General features: G+C 33.4%; 1 protein-coding gene across 1 annotated transcript; it reads left to right on the top strand.

The window, feature by feature from the left end:
- Positions 1–753: 753 nt before the first annotated feature.
- On the top strand, positions 754–14,295 carry LOC114945323 (dynein axonemal intermediate chain 3). The gene is given in 15 exon segments (XM_029321472.2): positions 754–937; positions 1,821–2,005; positions 2,280–2,711; positions 3,699–4,019; positions 4,431–4,679; positions 5,080–5,238; positions 7,898–8,229; positions 10,269–10,603; positions 10,830–11,058; positions 11,822–12,122; positions 12,627–12,803; positions 13,074–13,424; positions 13,914–14,100; positions 14,103–14,174; positions 14,291–14,295. Coding segments are annotated over 15 exon segments (3,519 nt in total).
- The last annotated feature ends 1,674 nt before the right edge of the window (positions 14,296–15,969 follow it).

The raw sequence follows: 15,969 nt of genomic DNA, 5'->3' as shown, positions 1-15,969 counted from the left end.
GCATATAATTATATATATAATATATTAATTATACTTTCTCTTTCATTCAGTATGCAATTATGTATTGCTTATTAATGCATTAATAAATACGTCTAGTATAATCTCTATAATAGATAAACTGGTCAATCCAATATTATCAATTGGTGATACATCGCGTTTAAACGACAAATTGGTCACTGCGTAATTAAATCACTCATTGGATTACAAAACGTTTCGTCAGCGCTGACAATGCCGGCGGTATATCGAATTTGCGAAATGGGTTAAGTGCACGAGCGAGCCGTTTCATTCGCCTGATATAAAAACAATTAAATCGCCCTCGTCGCCGCGTGTACACGTATTTCGAGGGAAAAATTGATATTCCGAAACATCTATCCACTTCGCGATGGACGGCGCGGCGGCCTGACGATGAAACCCGAGATTTCAATGTTCAATCAAACTGCAAATGTATCCGACTCAAAATTTCGTTAAGCCTCGACATGTATCGTCAGTCCTGTTACCGACGTTATACAGTTCGGATTAAAAAATTGTTACACTGGGAGGCGCGGGATGAATCAATTCGCGATACGAATTGGACGTAAAGATTTCTTTTATCTTTCGTTTGTCGCGTTACATCGATCGATTCGAACGCGCATTACATATGTATGTATGCGCATACAAATTCATGTGTAATTGTATCTTCATACGTCAATCGCGCATAATTCATCGACGTCTTGATCTTGGAAACATAAAATAATCGAACAAGCAATTTACATCATGGACGAAGAAGTATACGAAGAAAATACGGAGGAAATATCGAAAGATGAAAAGTTTCAAGAGAACGATACCGAGCAGAAATACAGATATGATGATGATTTTTTCGAAGCGGAACAATTTTTTGACTCGGAAAAACAAGAACCTTACGAGGAGAGAAAATGGGAAGAAATAGAAGAGATATTGCGTAGGTTATAATTCTTGAGCTAATCTGACACGTGACCCTAACGATAATTTTAATGAATATATATTTTATAATATATCTGTGCCATTAATGATATCTCTCTTAGAATCATCGGATTATATGTCAATTTATTTATTTTCGATTATTGCTTTTTTCCGATATTTATAATAAATTAAATACAAAAAATAAAAAACTGCTGCTTTTTTAATTTGTTTATGTATAATATTAACATATTATACATGCTCTATTTATTTAAAAACATATATTCTTTAATGAAAATATGTACGCTGTTGAAAGTATACAACACGCTGCATTGCCAAGAAGAATGTCGATAATGTCGAATATACCAATATTGAAACTTTGTAACGAATGGGTTAAAATTATGTACCGAACGAAGATTGATGATGCGTATCGGATACGCGTGTCGAGTGGAAGTACGTACTGTGTTAACAATGAAACGTATAAACTTAGTCGACCATAAATACGTTCAAATATGAATGATGCGATTTAAAGCAGCGAGTTTGGATAATAAAAGAGATTATTGATTTTGGTTTATTTAAATGTATATATGAATCATGCGAATTCGATAAATATGTCGGTTGTTGCATTTAAATAACTCTTTAAAATATAATGACTAACTATCTTTATTAGTCTCATCAATTCCCGTTATTTTAAACATCAGCAATCAAAAAGCTTTTAATATTTTAAATAAATTAACAATGATATAACAACATTGTTAATTTATTTAATGTAAATAGAGAACACGCGTGCGTGTTCAAATTCAAAATTGTAATATATTGATGTGTATATATGTTTAATTACTCCTTATCTTATAAAAAATTGAATTACTTTATACATTTAATGATCCTCTAATTGTATATAAAAGCCATGCAAAATTGGGAGAAGGAGGCAAAAAAGAAAATTAATATAGAAATGGATGACCCGATGAGTAGACGAAGAACTATTTACGATCTTGCTACGTCTGGACCATCAGTAAACGACATTTGGAAATTTGACACAGCACAGATAGCTGCAGAACCAAAGAAGGAAATTCGATATTCCGTGTCGATGGTGAATATTATTATCTTAAAAGCAGTTTATTCTATTTTCGAAATATATTACCTTTAATTAAATTGTTATCTACAAACGTAAAATTTCATGAAGAATTAATAAAAAGTTTATTTACTAATTCTAGATATATCTCTAATATAATAAAACTTTTATTATATTTATATCGAGCGTTCAGACTTTTTTCACATCTCTTTGTAATTTCTATAAAAAAACAAGTCTTTAAAAAGAAAATGAAAAATATCATTATTAAATTACATTTGTAATTTTATGTCAGGGAATGTCGGGAATAGCGAGAATCGATTTGTCGCCGCTGACGCAGAAGATCGTCGGCTGTGTCATCGGCGAAAACGTCACCACAGAATATCCATGGGTATACGTTAGGAAGGATGTCATTGAGGATAATATAGATCTGCATTCCGAGAGCAGCGACTTCCTACCGGTAAAAGACGAGATTGAAGCATTTCCTGACGAGCAAATTCTCATCGGCTACGCACCATCTCTTTCTGAAGAGGGTCAATTCTACATTATTCTCACCAAAGAAAGTAGAGATGCAATAGTGAAGTCTATACAAACTCAAAGAGAGGATCATGAGAATCGCGTAAGATACGCAATCTACAAACCCCTCGGTCGATGGCACGATTTAGGAAGCGGTGCCGAGGTCGACGCTTATGTCGTTAAAAATACGAGGCCGCTATTTGAGATCGAGGTTTGCATAACATTAAAAAAATTATAGTTTGCTTTAAAAAATCATAAAATTCTAATTCTTGAATATCAAGTACAGTCCCGATTTTTGTAACATTAAAGAACCGTAATCTGATCACAATCTGCTATTTCCAAATAAAAAATTAATCTAAAACATTTTCAATTACATTTTTATAAAGCTAATTGATAAATATTTTAACAAATAATTAAAGGATTAAATAAAGCAATAATGCCTAAAATTAGGCATTACTGCATTATTTAATTCATTAATTAGTATTTTAAGAACTTGAAAAAATTATTTTTAAGATTATGAAAAAAATTAACAGGTACATGCTTGGATTAATTTTTGTCAAATGTTCAAAAACAGGATTGAAAAAAATACTATTGTACAATTATAAAATAATATTATTAAATTAAAAATGAATAAAAATGGAAGTATAATTTTTAAATGCTAAGTTATCGAATATATGTATGTTGGAGCAAACTACAAAAATGTCACAAGATCTTAACGAATATCTTTACGCTAACGTCGACTTGCGACTTTTCACTTTACTTTTCGCTCGAACTTTCGCGATTTGCATATCTTCTACCGAATTCAAATTCGCATCATGTAACATACGGAGAATTTTTGAAAATTTCTATTACCTTCCGACAGCACGCAACACAACACACCCTAACTAATGCGTGACGCGTGTGTGCGAAACATGGGTATTGATAGCTCGTGTAATATGTTAACTCCAAGCCACGGTATTAAAGCGATTATCGTAAATTTCTACTAACCCGGCCTATAAATACTGCTATGGTCGACAATAATAGCAGTAAATTCATAAATTGTAATAAATTATTTATTAATCATTTTATCTTGTTTTCGATCGAGTGCAAGAAGTAGTTCATAAATTCCGCGATACTAGCATTATTTATTTGATCATACTTGCGAGATGTTCGTAAATCGTACGATAACGATACCTCTTTGTTATTTAATTATTATTAGGTGTCGTCTACAGCCGATTTGCTGAATATGCCGATAAATATGACGGACAGGAAAGCGGATGATCAGAGAGATGGATATATCGAGTTACTGCCGTACCAGCAAGAATTTGAAAATATATGGCGTAAATTGGTAAGCAGGCCCACACAAGTGATGCCAATTGTACAGCACAACGAAGCACAAACGACGCCATCGATACCTGTCAATTCCTGGTATCAATATCTGTATGAATACGAGACAGTCGATTTGTCTACTTATCCGGAGGACAAGATAGAGTCCTTGAAAGATTTTCTGGAACGTTATACCGACGATATGTGCGACCAAGTAATATATTATAAATAATATTTCTCGATTTTTTATAAGATTTTAAATATAATGCGAAACTTTATTGCATAAAACGTAATTTAATTAAGAGATAAGTTAATAAAAATTAAAATATTTAAAATTTGTTTAAAGTTGGAGTTTCTAATGCATTGAAAAAAAAGTTATCAACTTGACTAAATCGTTCAACTAAATACTATTTTATTAACTGAACATAGAAATATTTAAATTAAATACAACATATTAAATCTAACATAACATGTGTGTGTATTTGATTTAAATACTTCTATATAAGTTCAATTTAAAAAATAGTATTTATTTGATCAATTTAGTCAAGTTAATAACTTTTTTTCAATGTGAAATTAGCAATTAATTACATTTCTGATATGTCTATATATATTTTGCCGATTTCAGATTTTAATAAATTCCACTTGGGATATATATACAAACGATCATGCAAATCTGGTACGCAATGAGAAAGATACACAGGCACCAGTACCGATAGGTTACGCGGAACATCAGAGCTATTATGATGGAAAAATCATTGCGGACAAAGTTATCAATGATTTCTGCTGGCATCCGTTTTGGACCGGAACAGCGATAGCTACTTACACGCAACATTCCAAGGGCGAATATCTGATCGGACCAAAAACTTATGATGAGGTTTATTAATCGTCGTATATTTTTTCTTGAATTTATGTGCGCCTATATAATTGCTTCTAGAATTGCTCTACATTGACTTAATTTTAAAAAAAATATTGTGTGTATGTGCTAATGCAAAATGTATTTTTTTTAATTCATACACTGAGAAAAAAATTGTTAATTTAATTAAATCGTTCAACTAATTAGTTTTGTTAATTGAATATATAGAAGTATTTAAATTAAATACAATATATTAAATCTAATATAACATATTTTAATTTAAATACTTATATATATTCAGTTAACGAAATAATAATTAGTTGAACAATTTAGTCAAGTTAACTTTTTTCAGTGTATAAACGCACACGCAGCATAATATATAAATATTGTATAATTTATTTAACATAGTATTTTTTTCCAGGTATTCCTGGCTTGCGAGGGCAATAATCGAATATTAATATGGTCGTTCACTGACTGTTTATCGCCTAAATTGATCCTTGAATGTACGCGAGAAGTAACGTCTATTGCTGTCTGCCCTCTCGATGGCAGTATTATCGTAGGCGGTTGTAAAAACGGCCAGGTAAATTAAATCAAGTACACAAAATATATTTAAAAAATTTTTCAAATTCTTCTCTCTCAAGATATTCTATTTTTTACTATAGATATTTTTTTCTTTTCTTATCTGAAATAGACCGAGAATAAAAATTTTCTCATAAACAGTACATAATAACACATGCCGTCATATAAATGTCATTAGTTATTATATAAATATTTATATAAATTATTATATAAATTTTAATTTATATATTAAAAACTTATAAAGAAAAAAATTTATTAAAAATATTAATTTTATTTGATAGAAGAGAATAATTTTGTTACAAATTATATTTAAATATACTAAAAAAGAATTATTTAAATAACCTAAATTGTTTCACTAAAATAATAATATTTGTTAGAGTTATATACCTCATTTTAGTAGTAAATTTATATTTTTATGAAGAAATTTATTTAACAAAATATTTCTACAAAATAGATTTTGCTGTTATATCAAATAATTTAATTATGAAATCAAGGTTTATTGGTTTTATCAAATGTGTTTTACTACGTAGATATACTTATTGTTAAACATACATATATGCAATGATGATAAAAAAATATTTTCTATTACAAATAATAAAATATTTTTTCCATATATGTTTGATAATAAAATTTCAAAAAAACAAAAAAAATACAGATATACATATACATATTTATAAATATTGTTTAATAATACAATAATAGAACTAACAGGTATAGAGAGAGAAGAATTTGAGAAGTAATATTTGATAGCAATTAGCGTGAATAAACACTTACCAATATATGTAGACGTGCAACAATCCCTTGTCTTGATTAATCTCTTATCGCTATGGTCCCTCAATTCGTTCGCGTTCGCTTCACGAGAGACGCATATTCGTAAACAAAGTCCTTCGACGGCCTGCAATCAGATCGACGATCAAGTGAATATCGAAAAACGCATCGCGCAATCGCGCCACTCGACTCGCGTAATATGCCACCATTTTTATCAACATAAAAAAGAACCCCGAGTATTCGTGGCGGACGCGAATGACGCAAATATATTGTAGTAAGCATGCATATCACCTGTCCTTGTTAATTCGTCGTGGCTGTCTCGCTGCTTCTCCTGTCACGATGTCTCTGGTTACTTCGGATATTAGATGCACTCGGAGACTCTCACTCGAGCGAACACTGCGTATCGGAAGACGAAGCGCGAAGCAACGAACGCATCGATTATGAATATTGTAATACACGTTAATCACGCGGCGTGCGCGCCGCAATTAATATGTATGTCGATCGCCCGTCACTCGTTTCGACACTACCGACATTTATTTGCGTACAATATGCGCTCGGAATAAGTAAAAACCATGCAGAAACTCTCCGCGAGCGTTCACTGTGCTTCACGCTCGCGACATCATACAACGTGAAGTGAGCGATTTCAAACTTCAATCACGTGACGCGTACGTCACGCGTCACGTGACGCGTTCATCTAGGCGCGTTCGCGCGAAAATATCTCTAGCGCTGCGAAATATTTAACCAAGAATCTAGTATAGTTTCTTTAAAAATCACAACCAAGTCGTTTGACAATTTTACGGTTTGCGGTTAAACTTAGAATTATTGCAATGACTTTTCTTTTTTTCAATTAACTAATATTAAAAATTAATATTAAAAAAAATAAAACTAACCTGAGGAAAAATAATACTAATATTAGAAAAAATGTATTTTTGGCAAGTTCTAAGGTATTAAAAGTATTAATATGAAACTGAGAATTAGCGCGCGCTTTCGTTATTCAAGTTTATTAAAATATGTAGATTGTCTAATAATATATTGAATCAAAATTTATTGGTTTATAGTATATCGAATTTCGTGTCACGCTCGATATTCGCTTTTGACAAACTATAAAATTCACCGCAAGCGCGTGTGTTATAAAGAGAGGTCGCAAATGATAAAACGATGAAATAATGGAACATACACATATACATATAGAACAACGAAATGCATGTAAAACGATAAATATCAATCGATACCATAGAGCAATATATACATAGAGATGTCATCTATACACTTTTCCTTGTTCTAATGTTCGTTAATAGAAAGAGAGAAAGAAAGAAAGAAGACTATTTTCTATTTCTTATATTATAGCATCTCTAGGTATATAAGTCTCTAATATAAGAGTAAATATCGATCGATAAATATCGATTGGACAAATATCGATAGGCATGAATTAAAATAAACTCACGCATTTTTGTTTCTACGAATGTATATAACATATGATTATCGTCTGGGAGAGGTATAAGAACGACGAGAATGCGAAGCGGCGCGGCAATTTGTTACACGAAATGAGCAACGATTTCGAAATTCTGTCAGGTAGGTAAGCCGTTTAACTTCGCAAATCGCGCGGCAAAGTTCTTTAGAGAAATGCAACGTCTTATTAAAAATCTTCATTTAAGATATTAATAGAACTACTAACCTCGTTGAAATAATTTTAAGAAAAGATAACAGAGCGGCGCAAAGTCACATGATTATCACATAACCCACGTTTATTGTTGCCACTTAAAAAAATTATTAATTGCTTTTATTAGAGATATTAATTTGTATATTTAACATTGCATTATATGAATATATATAAATCTAAAAAGTGCGATAAAGAAAGACAGCATTAAAATCTATTTGTATTGTTATAGTAGATCGCCATTTGGCACATTCCTGGCAAAATGGAGCGAGTGGAGTCGGTGATAGCGCAAACGGGCGCTCAAACAAAGTACAACATCGCGATAAGGAGCCTGATGACGTGGATGCACGAGATAACGGTAACGTCGCTGATCGGCCCAGTGGCGATGTCCTCGCTCAAGTACAGCCAGAAGGCGGGCATCACCCAGGTAATCTGGATGCCCTCGTATCACAAGATCGATAAAAACGGCCGAATTTCGTCCTTGCCGAATAACGCGTCCTTGAACGATCTGAGTTGTCAGTTCGTAACTGCCAGCGAGGATGGCACGATCGCCTTCTGGGATCTTAAGTAAGTGCAATCCCAACCAATCAAGGGTTTAATCAAATAGTTAGTTCATAAAATGATTTGTTATTTAATACACTGAGAGAAAAAATGTTGTTAGCTTGAACAAAGTCGTTCAACTAATTATTATTTTGTTAATTGAACATATATAAAAATTTAAGTCAAAACACGTTGTATTAAAATCAATATGTCGTATTTAATTTAAATACTTTTATATGTTCAATTAATGAAATAGTAATTAATTTATCTTAAAATATAATGCATTTTTTCTTAAATTGTTACTAAATCTAAAACTATTAATAGAAAAAAAATTTTTGGAGAGTCAGATATAGAGTAAAATAATTATAATTGATAATTAAATGATAATTAAATTATATAATTATAATTAAAAGAAATTTTTTAACAGATATATATGCATATATAAATGTGTGCATATTTTAAGTATGCATTAAATAATGACGCTTTTCTTGTGGCATATATAAATGGAAAAATTAGTATTGCATGTCAACAATTTTCTATAAATATAATATAGGATTCTTTTATAATAATAAAGATGAAGTTTTTTACTTTCTATTATCAATGAAAAAAGTAGCAGCTATTGTATTTCAAAATTTATGGACTTTTTAGAAAAGATCTTATTAACACTTTTATAAAAGAGAAAAATTTTTATACATTTATGAACTTACATGTATTATTTTTAACTGCTACAAGAAATATATTTTAATATTTATTTATTTTTAAAATCTATATATAAGAAGATTACAAATATTAATAATCCTACCAAAATTGGAAAAAATATGAATATTCTTGTCACGTTGCTCAAATAGTTTTATCAATTAAGAATTGATTAAAATTGGATTGGTTAAAAATTAAAAATATATGAGACAGTCACATTGAATCAATATTAATTTATTGAATAAATTTAACTACAAACTACAACGCTGCTCGACTCGCGAAACACTATAAAAATATAAAATATTTAAGATATATTTCCAAGACCGTGTTAAAAAGAAGATTATTTTCTTTATCCTTCACCTTTGTGACCTTCTGGTATCGCCGCCCAGGCGAAAATGTCATGTCGTTTTCCTTAAAAAATGCAAGAACACGACTAGCGTGAGGCGACCAGCAATTGGTAACCACGGGAAGGGCTCTCGTATCTCCCGAGACTGGAAGTTAGCGACTTTGAATGTTCCACGAGGGCGAAACTTGTCGCAAGCTAAACGTTAAAGAGCGAACACCGCCACCGTTCGACTTGCCTTTCGAGTCCTTCTCTCCGGACGCGAGACGACGATTCGCCTTCCGCCTTTCATCCCCATCCCACGTGCCCCATCCTGCCCGAGAAACTCCCCCGGTCTGCGGAACCGTAATGGTTCTGCGACTTGACTCGCTGCTGCTCCTCCGTGATTCCTCCAAAGTTGGCGTTTATATGGTCCGAAAATGGATAGACCATTCCTCTATAATCGTTGATCGATATTCAGCTCTCGCTCCTAATCCTTCCCGCGTCCTTTACCGTTCGAAGTACCGTCCTCAGAACCTGTCAACTACCTCCTTGCCCTCGTCGTTCTCTGTGCGTGTCCATTGGGGTGCGAAGCAGAGTCGCTCTTCGTTTCGGTTGTGCCACAATAGCTATGTAGACGCTCGCACACTAGTGAACTGTTTCCTCGCTTGCTACGAAATTGGTACGATATTTACGATGTTACATCCTATTCTCAACGCTTTACTGAGGAAAAGGAATATAGCTTAAAATTGAGCTGACGGAGATGAATCTTTTCCACCTGAATAAAACATTAATAAAAATCTTATAATAAATTTAGATTGTAGCCCATTGATTAAAACTTGATGAAAACTTCATCTTTTATACAAGATACTTGACGATAAGACACATATATCGTGTTAAAAAAATAGGCACTATACTTTTCTAAGTTACTTGCATTTTAATGTTATTTCGAAGATTAGATAACGTTAAAATATATTTTATTCTCGATAAAGAACACATATAATGTCCTATATATAATAATACAGATAATAATAATGTCCTATACTAGGTGGCGACCTTCGGAGAAAGACATTCGACAAGTTCGTCACAGACGAAGGAAAAAAGCACAAGCGGATATCCAGAAATCGATGACGCGGACCGAGTCGCCCTTTAAGATTCTCGATCGCATCTTGAAGCCCGATTACATCCTTGTGATTCAATATCCGGACGAGAGCCGGCAACTCGTGATAACGACGCTCAGCATGTACAATCCGAAGTTTCGTAAGGATCAAGTTGAACCGTTCCCGGTTTCAAGGGACATCACAATTAGAAAGTACTATAGACCTGTAATCGAGAAGCCGGACTTCATCATGAAGCCAAAGATGCTCGTCGGAACCGTCGAAGGTGAGCGATCTCGTATAATATTCCCTTAGATATGGTCATTCGATTTTCTCTATCGCATTTATATCCAGAGACACGATTATATTCGAGTTCATTAATATTAATGCAATTTAAATCCCATTAATTAAACATACTATTGATTGCGCTCAAAATCCACCTAAGTAAGATCGATTTTATTCAATAATATTAATAGCAGAAAACAGCATTTAAATACGAATTATAATAACAGGTGATTTCGGTTGCATAACATGGACCGGTTACGAATTCGCCACCGACGTGAGCGTGAATCGTGAAACGGCACAATGGCTCTGGATAAAGAGGATGCACGACGGACCGGTGACGCACACGGTTAGATCTAATTATTATCATCAAGTGGTGGTCACGATAGGCGGCAAGATCTTCGCCGTATGGAGGGATGATTTCGGTGAACCGCTCGTTTGGAAGAAGTCCAACGTCAGGTAAGCAGAGTAACTTGGCGGAGTAAAGCAAACTTCGGACACTTTTGCTTCCGCGTCAAAGTAAACTAACTCGGGCGCTAAGCGGTTTTCGTCGTGTATACGAAGAGGAAAGTGTGTTATTAGTAGACGAAATGCAAAAGAGAGAGATAGAGAAAGAATTCGATCACTGACAAATGAGATATCACCGAGAAATTATTTTCCGGAAGAGATAAGCGAAACCTTGTTATTAATATATATATATAAATAAACGCTGCGCGTGACAAGTATTTTATTAACAATAAAAATAACAAGCAATCCCTCTTCTCCTCTTCTCTTCTTGCACGATAAATTGCAACAATATATACAGCGTATTATAATTGCGACATAGCGTTTCGTATTGCCCGGCACGAGCTCGTTCGCGTTTCACGTTCCGCGCATAGTTTTCGACGAATCGAACTTTCGATATGATCTGCATAGGACAATACGATCATAACTTACAACGCGCTCGCGTACCATTGCTAGTCTGTTAATGTAAACTATTTTCGATGGCTATGTATATATGATCCCAAGAGTCATTATCGAACTGATACTCTTGTAATTCAAACATTTATCTTTTCATCTAAAGCTTCAAAGTCTCATAAATCAGCTTTCCAATGCAATATAATTATTACAACAAAATAAAAGATATATAAAATAAAAGATATATAAAATAAAAGATATATATTTATTAATTACGCCGAAGAGTGCGACTGTCATCTCTATTGTCACTTTTTACAAAATATAGATATACAGCATGTTCTTGGGGAATTTTGCGTCCGACCGTTTTGATTCTGGGAAGAATGGATGGTACTATAGAAATCTGGGATTTGATAGTCAAGAGCCACGAGCCGAGTTTCGTGCAAAGTTTGTCCGGACGGATAATTACTGGCATTTACACGCACGAGCTGCCGCTCGAACCACAATGTATCGGGTTTTGCGATTTTAATGGTTCTCTAAGAATGTTTACAGCACCACGTGTCTTACTGACGTATGACGTGAGCGACGTCGAATGGATGAAAAAATTCATTGATCGACAGGTTCAAAGGGTAAGATCGTAAAACGGGAGCAGCAAGTGATATCAATCGATCTGAGCAAAGATATCTTTGAAAGATTTATCTTTCAAAAAGCAAATATAGATTTTATGGACAATAGAAGGAAAAATTGCATATATACACATTGCTTAAAAATGATATACTGACTTTAGTATAGTCGTACAAATTTTCAAATATAATTATGTTGTAGCAGATATTGTGAAATCAATTTTTTATTAATTGCAAACTATGGATGTGTAAGTAATATTTTCTAATCCATTTGATATAACAATACGAGAACACAAAACATATTTAAATCTCCACGCGAAAAAATCATAAAACTTCACATTTTTGTAAAACAAAGATATATCCGATTTGAATGGAATTCATGATCGTAAAAAAAGATCTTTGTTCTGTTATTTTTTTTATAGTGATTCGCTGTAAACTCTACTGTCTCAACATTTGTAATAAAATTTCTTCTATATTCATAAACGATTTTCTATTTCTACGTACAATCAGATAAGCGAGTTTAAAGCCTGGCAGGAAACGTGGTGCGAAACAAATCCTGAGAATATCGAGATGAAGAAAAAACTGGGCGAGATGGCAGAGGTGAAAAAACGTATAGAGGCCGAGGAGCGGATTAAAGTCGACACGATCGAAGCAACGGTTGGCGCAACAACATCTACGAGGACCACAGTATGACTTGACATGCTACATGTCGATAAATAATTCAATGACTTTCGTCTTTTATTCACACATAACACGCTCCGGGCGGCAATCTGCGCTGAACATGAACACACAACCGAGACTCGATCGAACGTTTATAGTCGCGTGAATAATAGTATCCCCCGTGAATTCTCGGTGATATATATATTTAGTTGAACACATTTCGAGCGATAAAGGAAACTAATTTGTCTCTTTCTCTCTCTCCCTTATTCTATTAAATTAATTTTGTGCTATTCATAGCGCCGGAAACCCTGGCAGTTCCTTGAAGAAGCCAAGGAACGATGGATGTCAATGGAAGTAAAGCGCATGCAACGACTGATCCTGGAGAAAAAAGGGTTGAGGAAGGACGTTCTCGAGAGGCAGCGCGCGCCCGTTCTCAGATTGCGACAGGAGGAAAGGACAAAGAAGCGCAAGATACGGGAGATCCTGAATCTACAGGATAGGATCTTTGAGGAAGCTGTCGTATTCCTCTTCCCGGAGCAGCATCAGGAGCGCAGAGAAACTTTGCTGCCCCCTTTGCCAGTCTCCGCGACCGATAGACGCTTAACGATCGACGAGTTCATTAAGAAGGAAACCGCTTTTCGAAAAGAAGTACGTCAAGGAAATCAATTAATCTTGCGCAGATATCTCCTTCCCAAATAATTAATGCAAACTTCTACTACGTAAATACTTATTGCTAGTAAAAGCGCAAGCTCGAATTAAATAATATATAAAAATGGAAAGCGTGAATTATGTGTGATAAATCATCTGCATAGATAATTATACAATAATTTGGAAATTACATTACAAATTCCACTAATCAAAATAAGTCCCTCTATCTTTAAGGAGAATACATTGCTTATATATTTTATTTAGAGATAAAAACAAAAATTGCAAGGTAATTTAAACTGATCGATATTTCACCAAATTATTAATATTAATATTTTTTATATTTTTACATTATTATATTTTTACCAAGATGTTTTGTTCAAAGATCGTGTTACATGAAAATTTCGTATAATGCATAAAATATCGTATATTTAATTATAAATTAATGATGCGACATGACATTAGATACTAATTGTTCTTTTCGTTTAAAAGGACGTTTTTGCCGACCCGGAGGAAGAAATTATATACAATTTTCTGGAAGTACAAGCCGAGACTCTGGCCAAATTAAAGAGCACGCCTTTTGAACGCACATTCGACTGGCACAAAGTACTCGCGCGAGGAAAGTCGAGGAGAAGATCGATGGACATCGAACTCAAGAAGTTAAACAAGCTGAAGAAGACGGCAAAGTGGACGATGCTGTGAACGATGCATCACGACTTGCCTGCAATGAGATACACGACGTACGCATCAAAGGTAAATTCTCATTTTACATTTTGCACTTACATTCTTCCGTTTCTCAAATACAGATTTGCAATTTTTATGCTTACATATTTTTATAATATGGATATTTTCTCGTTACAAAAATGCAGTATAGAAGATGAGAAAAACGCAGTATAGAAGATGCATTTAATATATGAGGCACAGTAATTTCACAGTATTAGCTTGTTTTTTTTTAATTACGATCAAGTAAAAGTTTTAAAGTACAATGATAATTTTTTTTAGATAAAATTTAAACAACACTTATTATAGTTCATTATAATAACAGTATTTCACGAATTAATCCATAATATAACATATTTTAACAGATGATTACGACTATATTTCTTTGTTGATTCGTTGCTTTTTGAGTCTAAAATTACATTTACAATTTTCCATTTGCGATAATGCATGGTCTTAATATAACTATTGTCGTTAGAAAATCAAATGTGAGTGTACTTTTACGGTGCCATATATCTTTATTTAAAGATTTCTTTTAATCATAATTATGCTGTAACGTGCATCTTTGAAACACAAGTTCGCAAATATGTGTATAATTTTATCGAATGCTATAAAATTACCGTAACAAGGAAACAATATTATTCTGGTCAGTACTCTTATCGCGATATCTAAAGGGAACGATGAATATACAATTCGTACTTCCGGATGTCATAGCATCTATAATATGCATGTCATCGGGGTAATTGAATATGTCGATAAACAGAAGAAAAGCACGACAGCAAAGAAATGGAATGTCTCGAAGAAATAAAAGTAGAATATTTCTGTCAACGTCTTTCTCTCTCCACCTGCTTTATATTAGATTGTTACACATGAAAATTTTTAGTTCGTGTGTCAACAATCTCTTAAAACAATTAAAAAAAACATTCTAAAAATGCATTTAATAATTTAAATAATTTTATTCACTCGCACGTTGTTCTCATTCCAATAACATACGCGCACATATGTTATACATTACATAAGTATTATTAGATCATTATCCAAACGCACACATGTGTTTGGATAATGATCTAATAATATTCATATATAGTAATTAAGCATAATATGATCTAAAACTTATATGTAATTACGTACGATTATTAATAATTACGTACAATTAGATAATTGTAGTAATTAGATATGGGGAGAAATTAGGCAGTTAAGAAAGACTAACGATCTTCGTTTCGACATAAGGAATGTCTGAGAGTAAGGAAGACGGAAGGATGGAAATTGGGGGATAGATAGGTAGGTAGGTCGGCAGCACTCGGCGATTTTTCATAATTAAAGCGGATTAAAACTCGGCAGTGAGGCCGTAAATGAATTTGAAATTTCAAACTAGCTGCTCTCTCTCTCTCTTTCCACTTATCCGTGCTCTGCCTTTTCGTTGTCATTTCTTCTTGCCGTAAACGGATCTGTGCAAAGATCCGAGTTGCGCGCAACTTGTATATAGCGGGTTTACTTCTCCTCTATTTCCCCAGAGTAACACACTCTTCCCGATTTAATTTACTGCAATATCCACTCTTTGACGGCAACGGAATGATACTCTTTCACGGGTAGCATCCAAATACAGATTGAGATGCTTGAATACTACTTGGATATCGAGATCAAAGCGGATCGTACTAGAGATTCAAAAACAACATTTATAATTGTAAACCAAACAAACTTCAACGTTGCATAAAAGCTTACATCACTATTGTGCAAATAAAAAATTGGCTTACTCTAAAAAAAGCATATACGTATACAAAAATATTTACGAATAACAGCTACTAGGTAGTTTTTTTCGGTATTTTTGCAA

Source organism: Nylanderia fulva, unplaced genomic scaffold, assembly GCF_048542155.1.
Source record: "Nylanderia fulva isolate GAGA-0341 unplaced genomic scaffold, ASM4854215v1 Scaffold2, whole genome shotgun sequence".
NCBI lineage: Eukaryota > Metazoa > Arthropoda > Insecta > Hymenoptera > Formicidae > Nylanderia > Nylanderia fulva.
The sequence above is the reverse complement of the archived record's forward strand: the minus strand, read 5'-3'. Positions and strand labels throughout refer to the sequence as shown.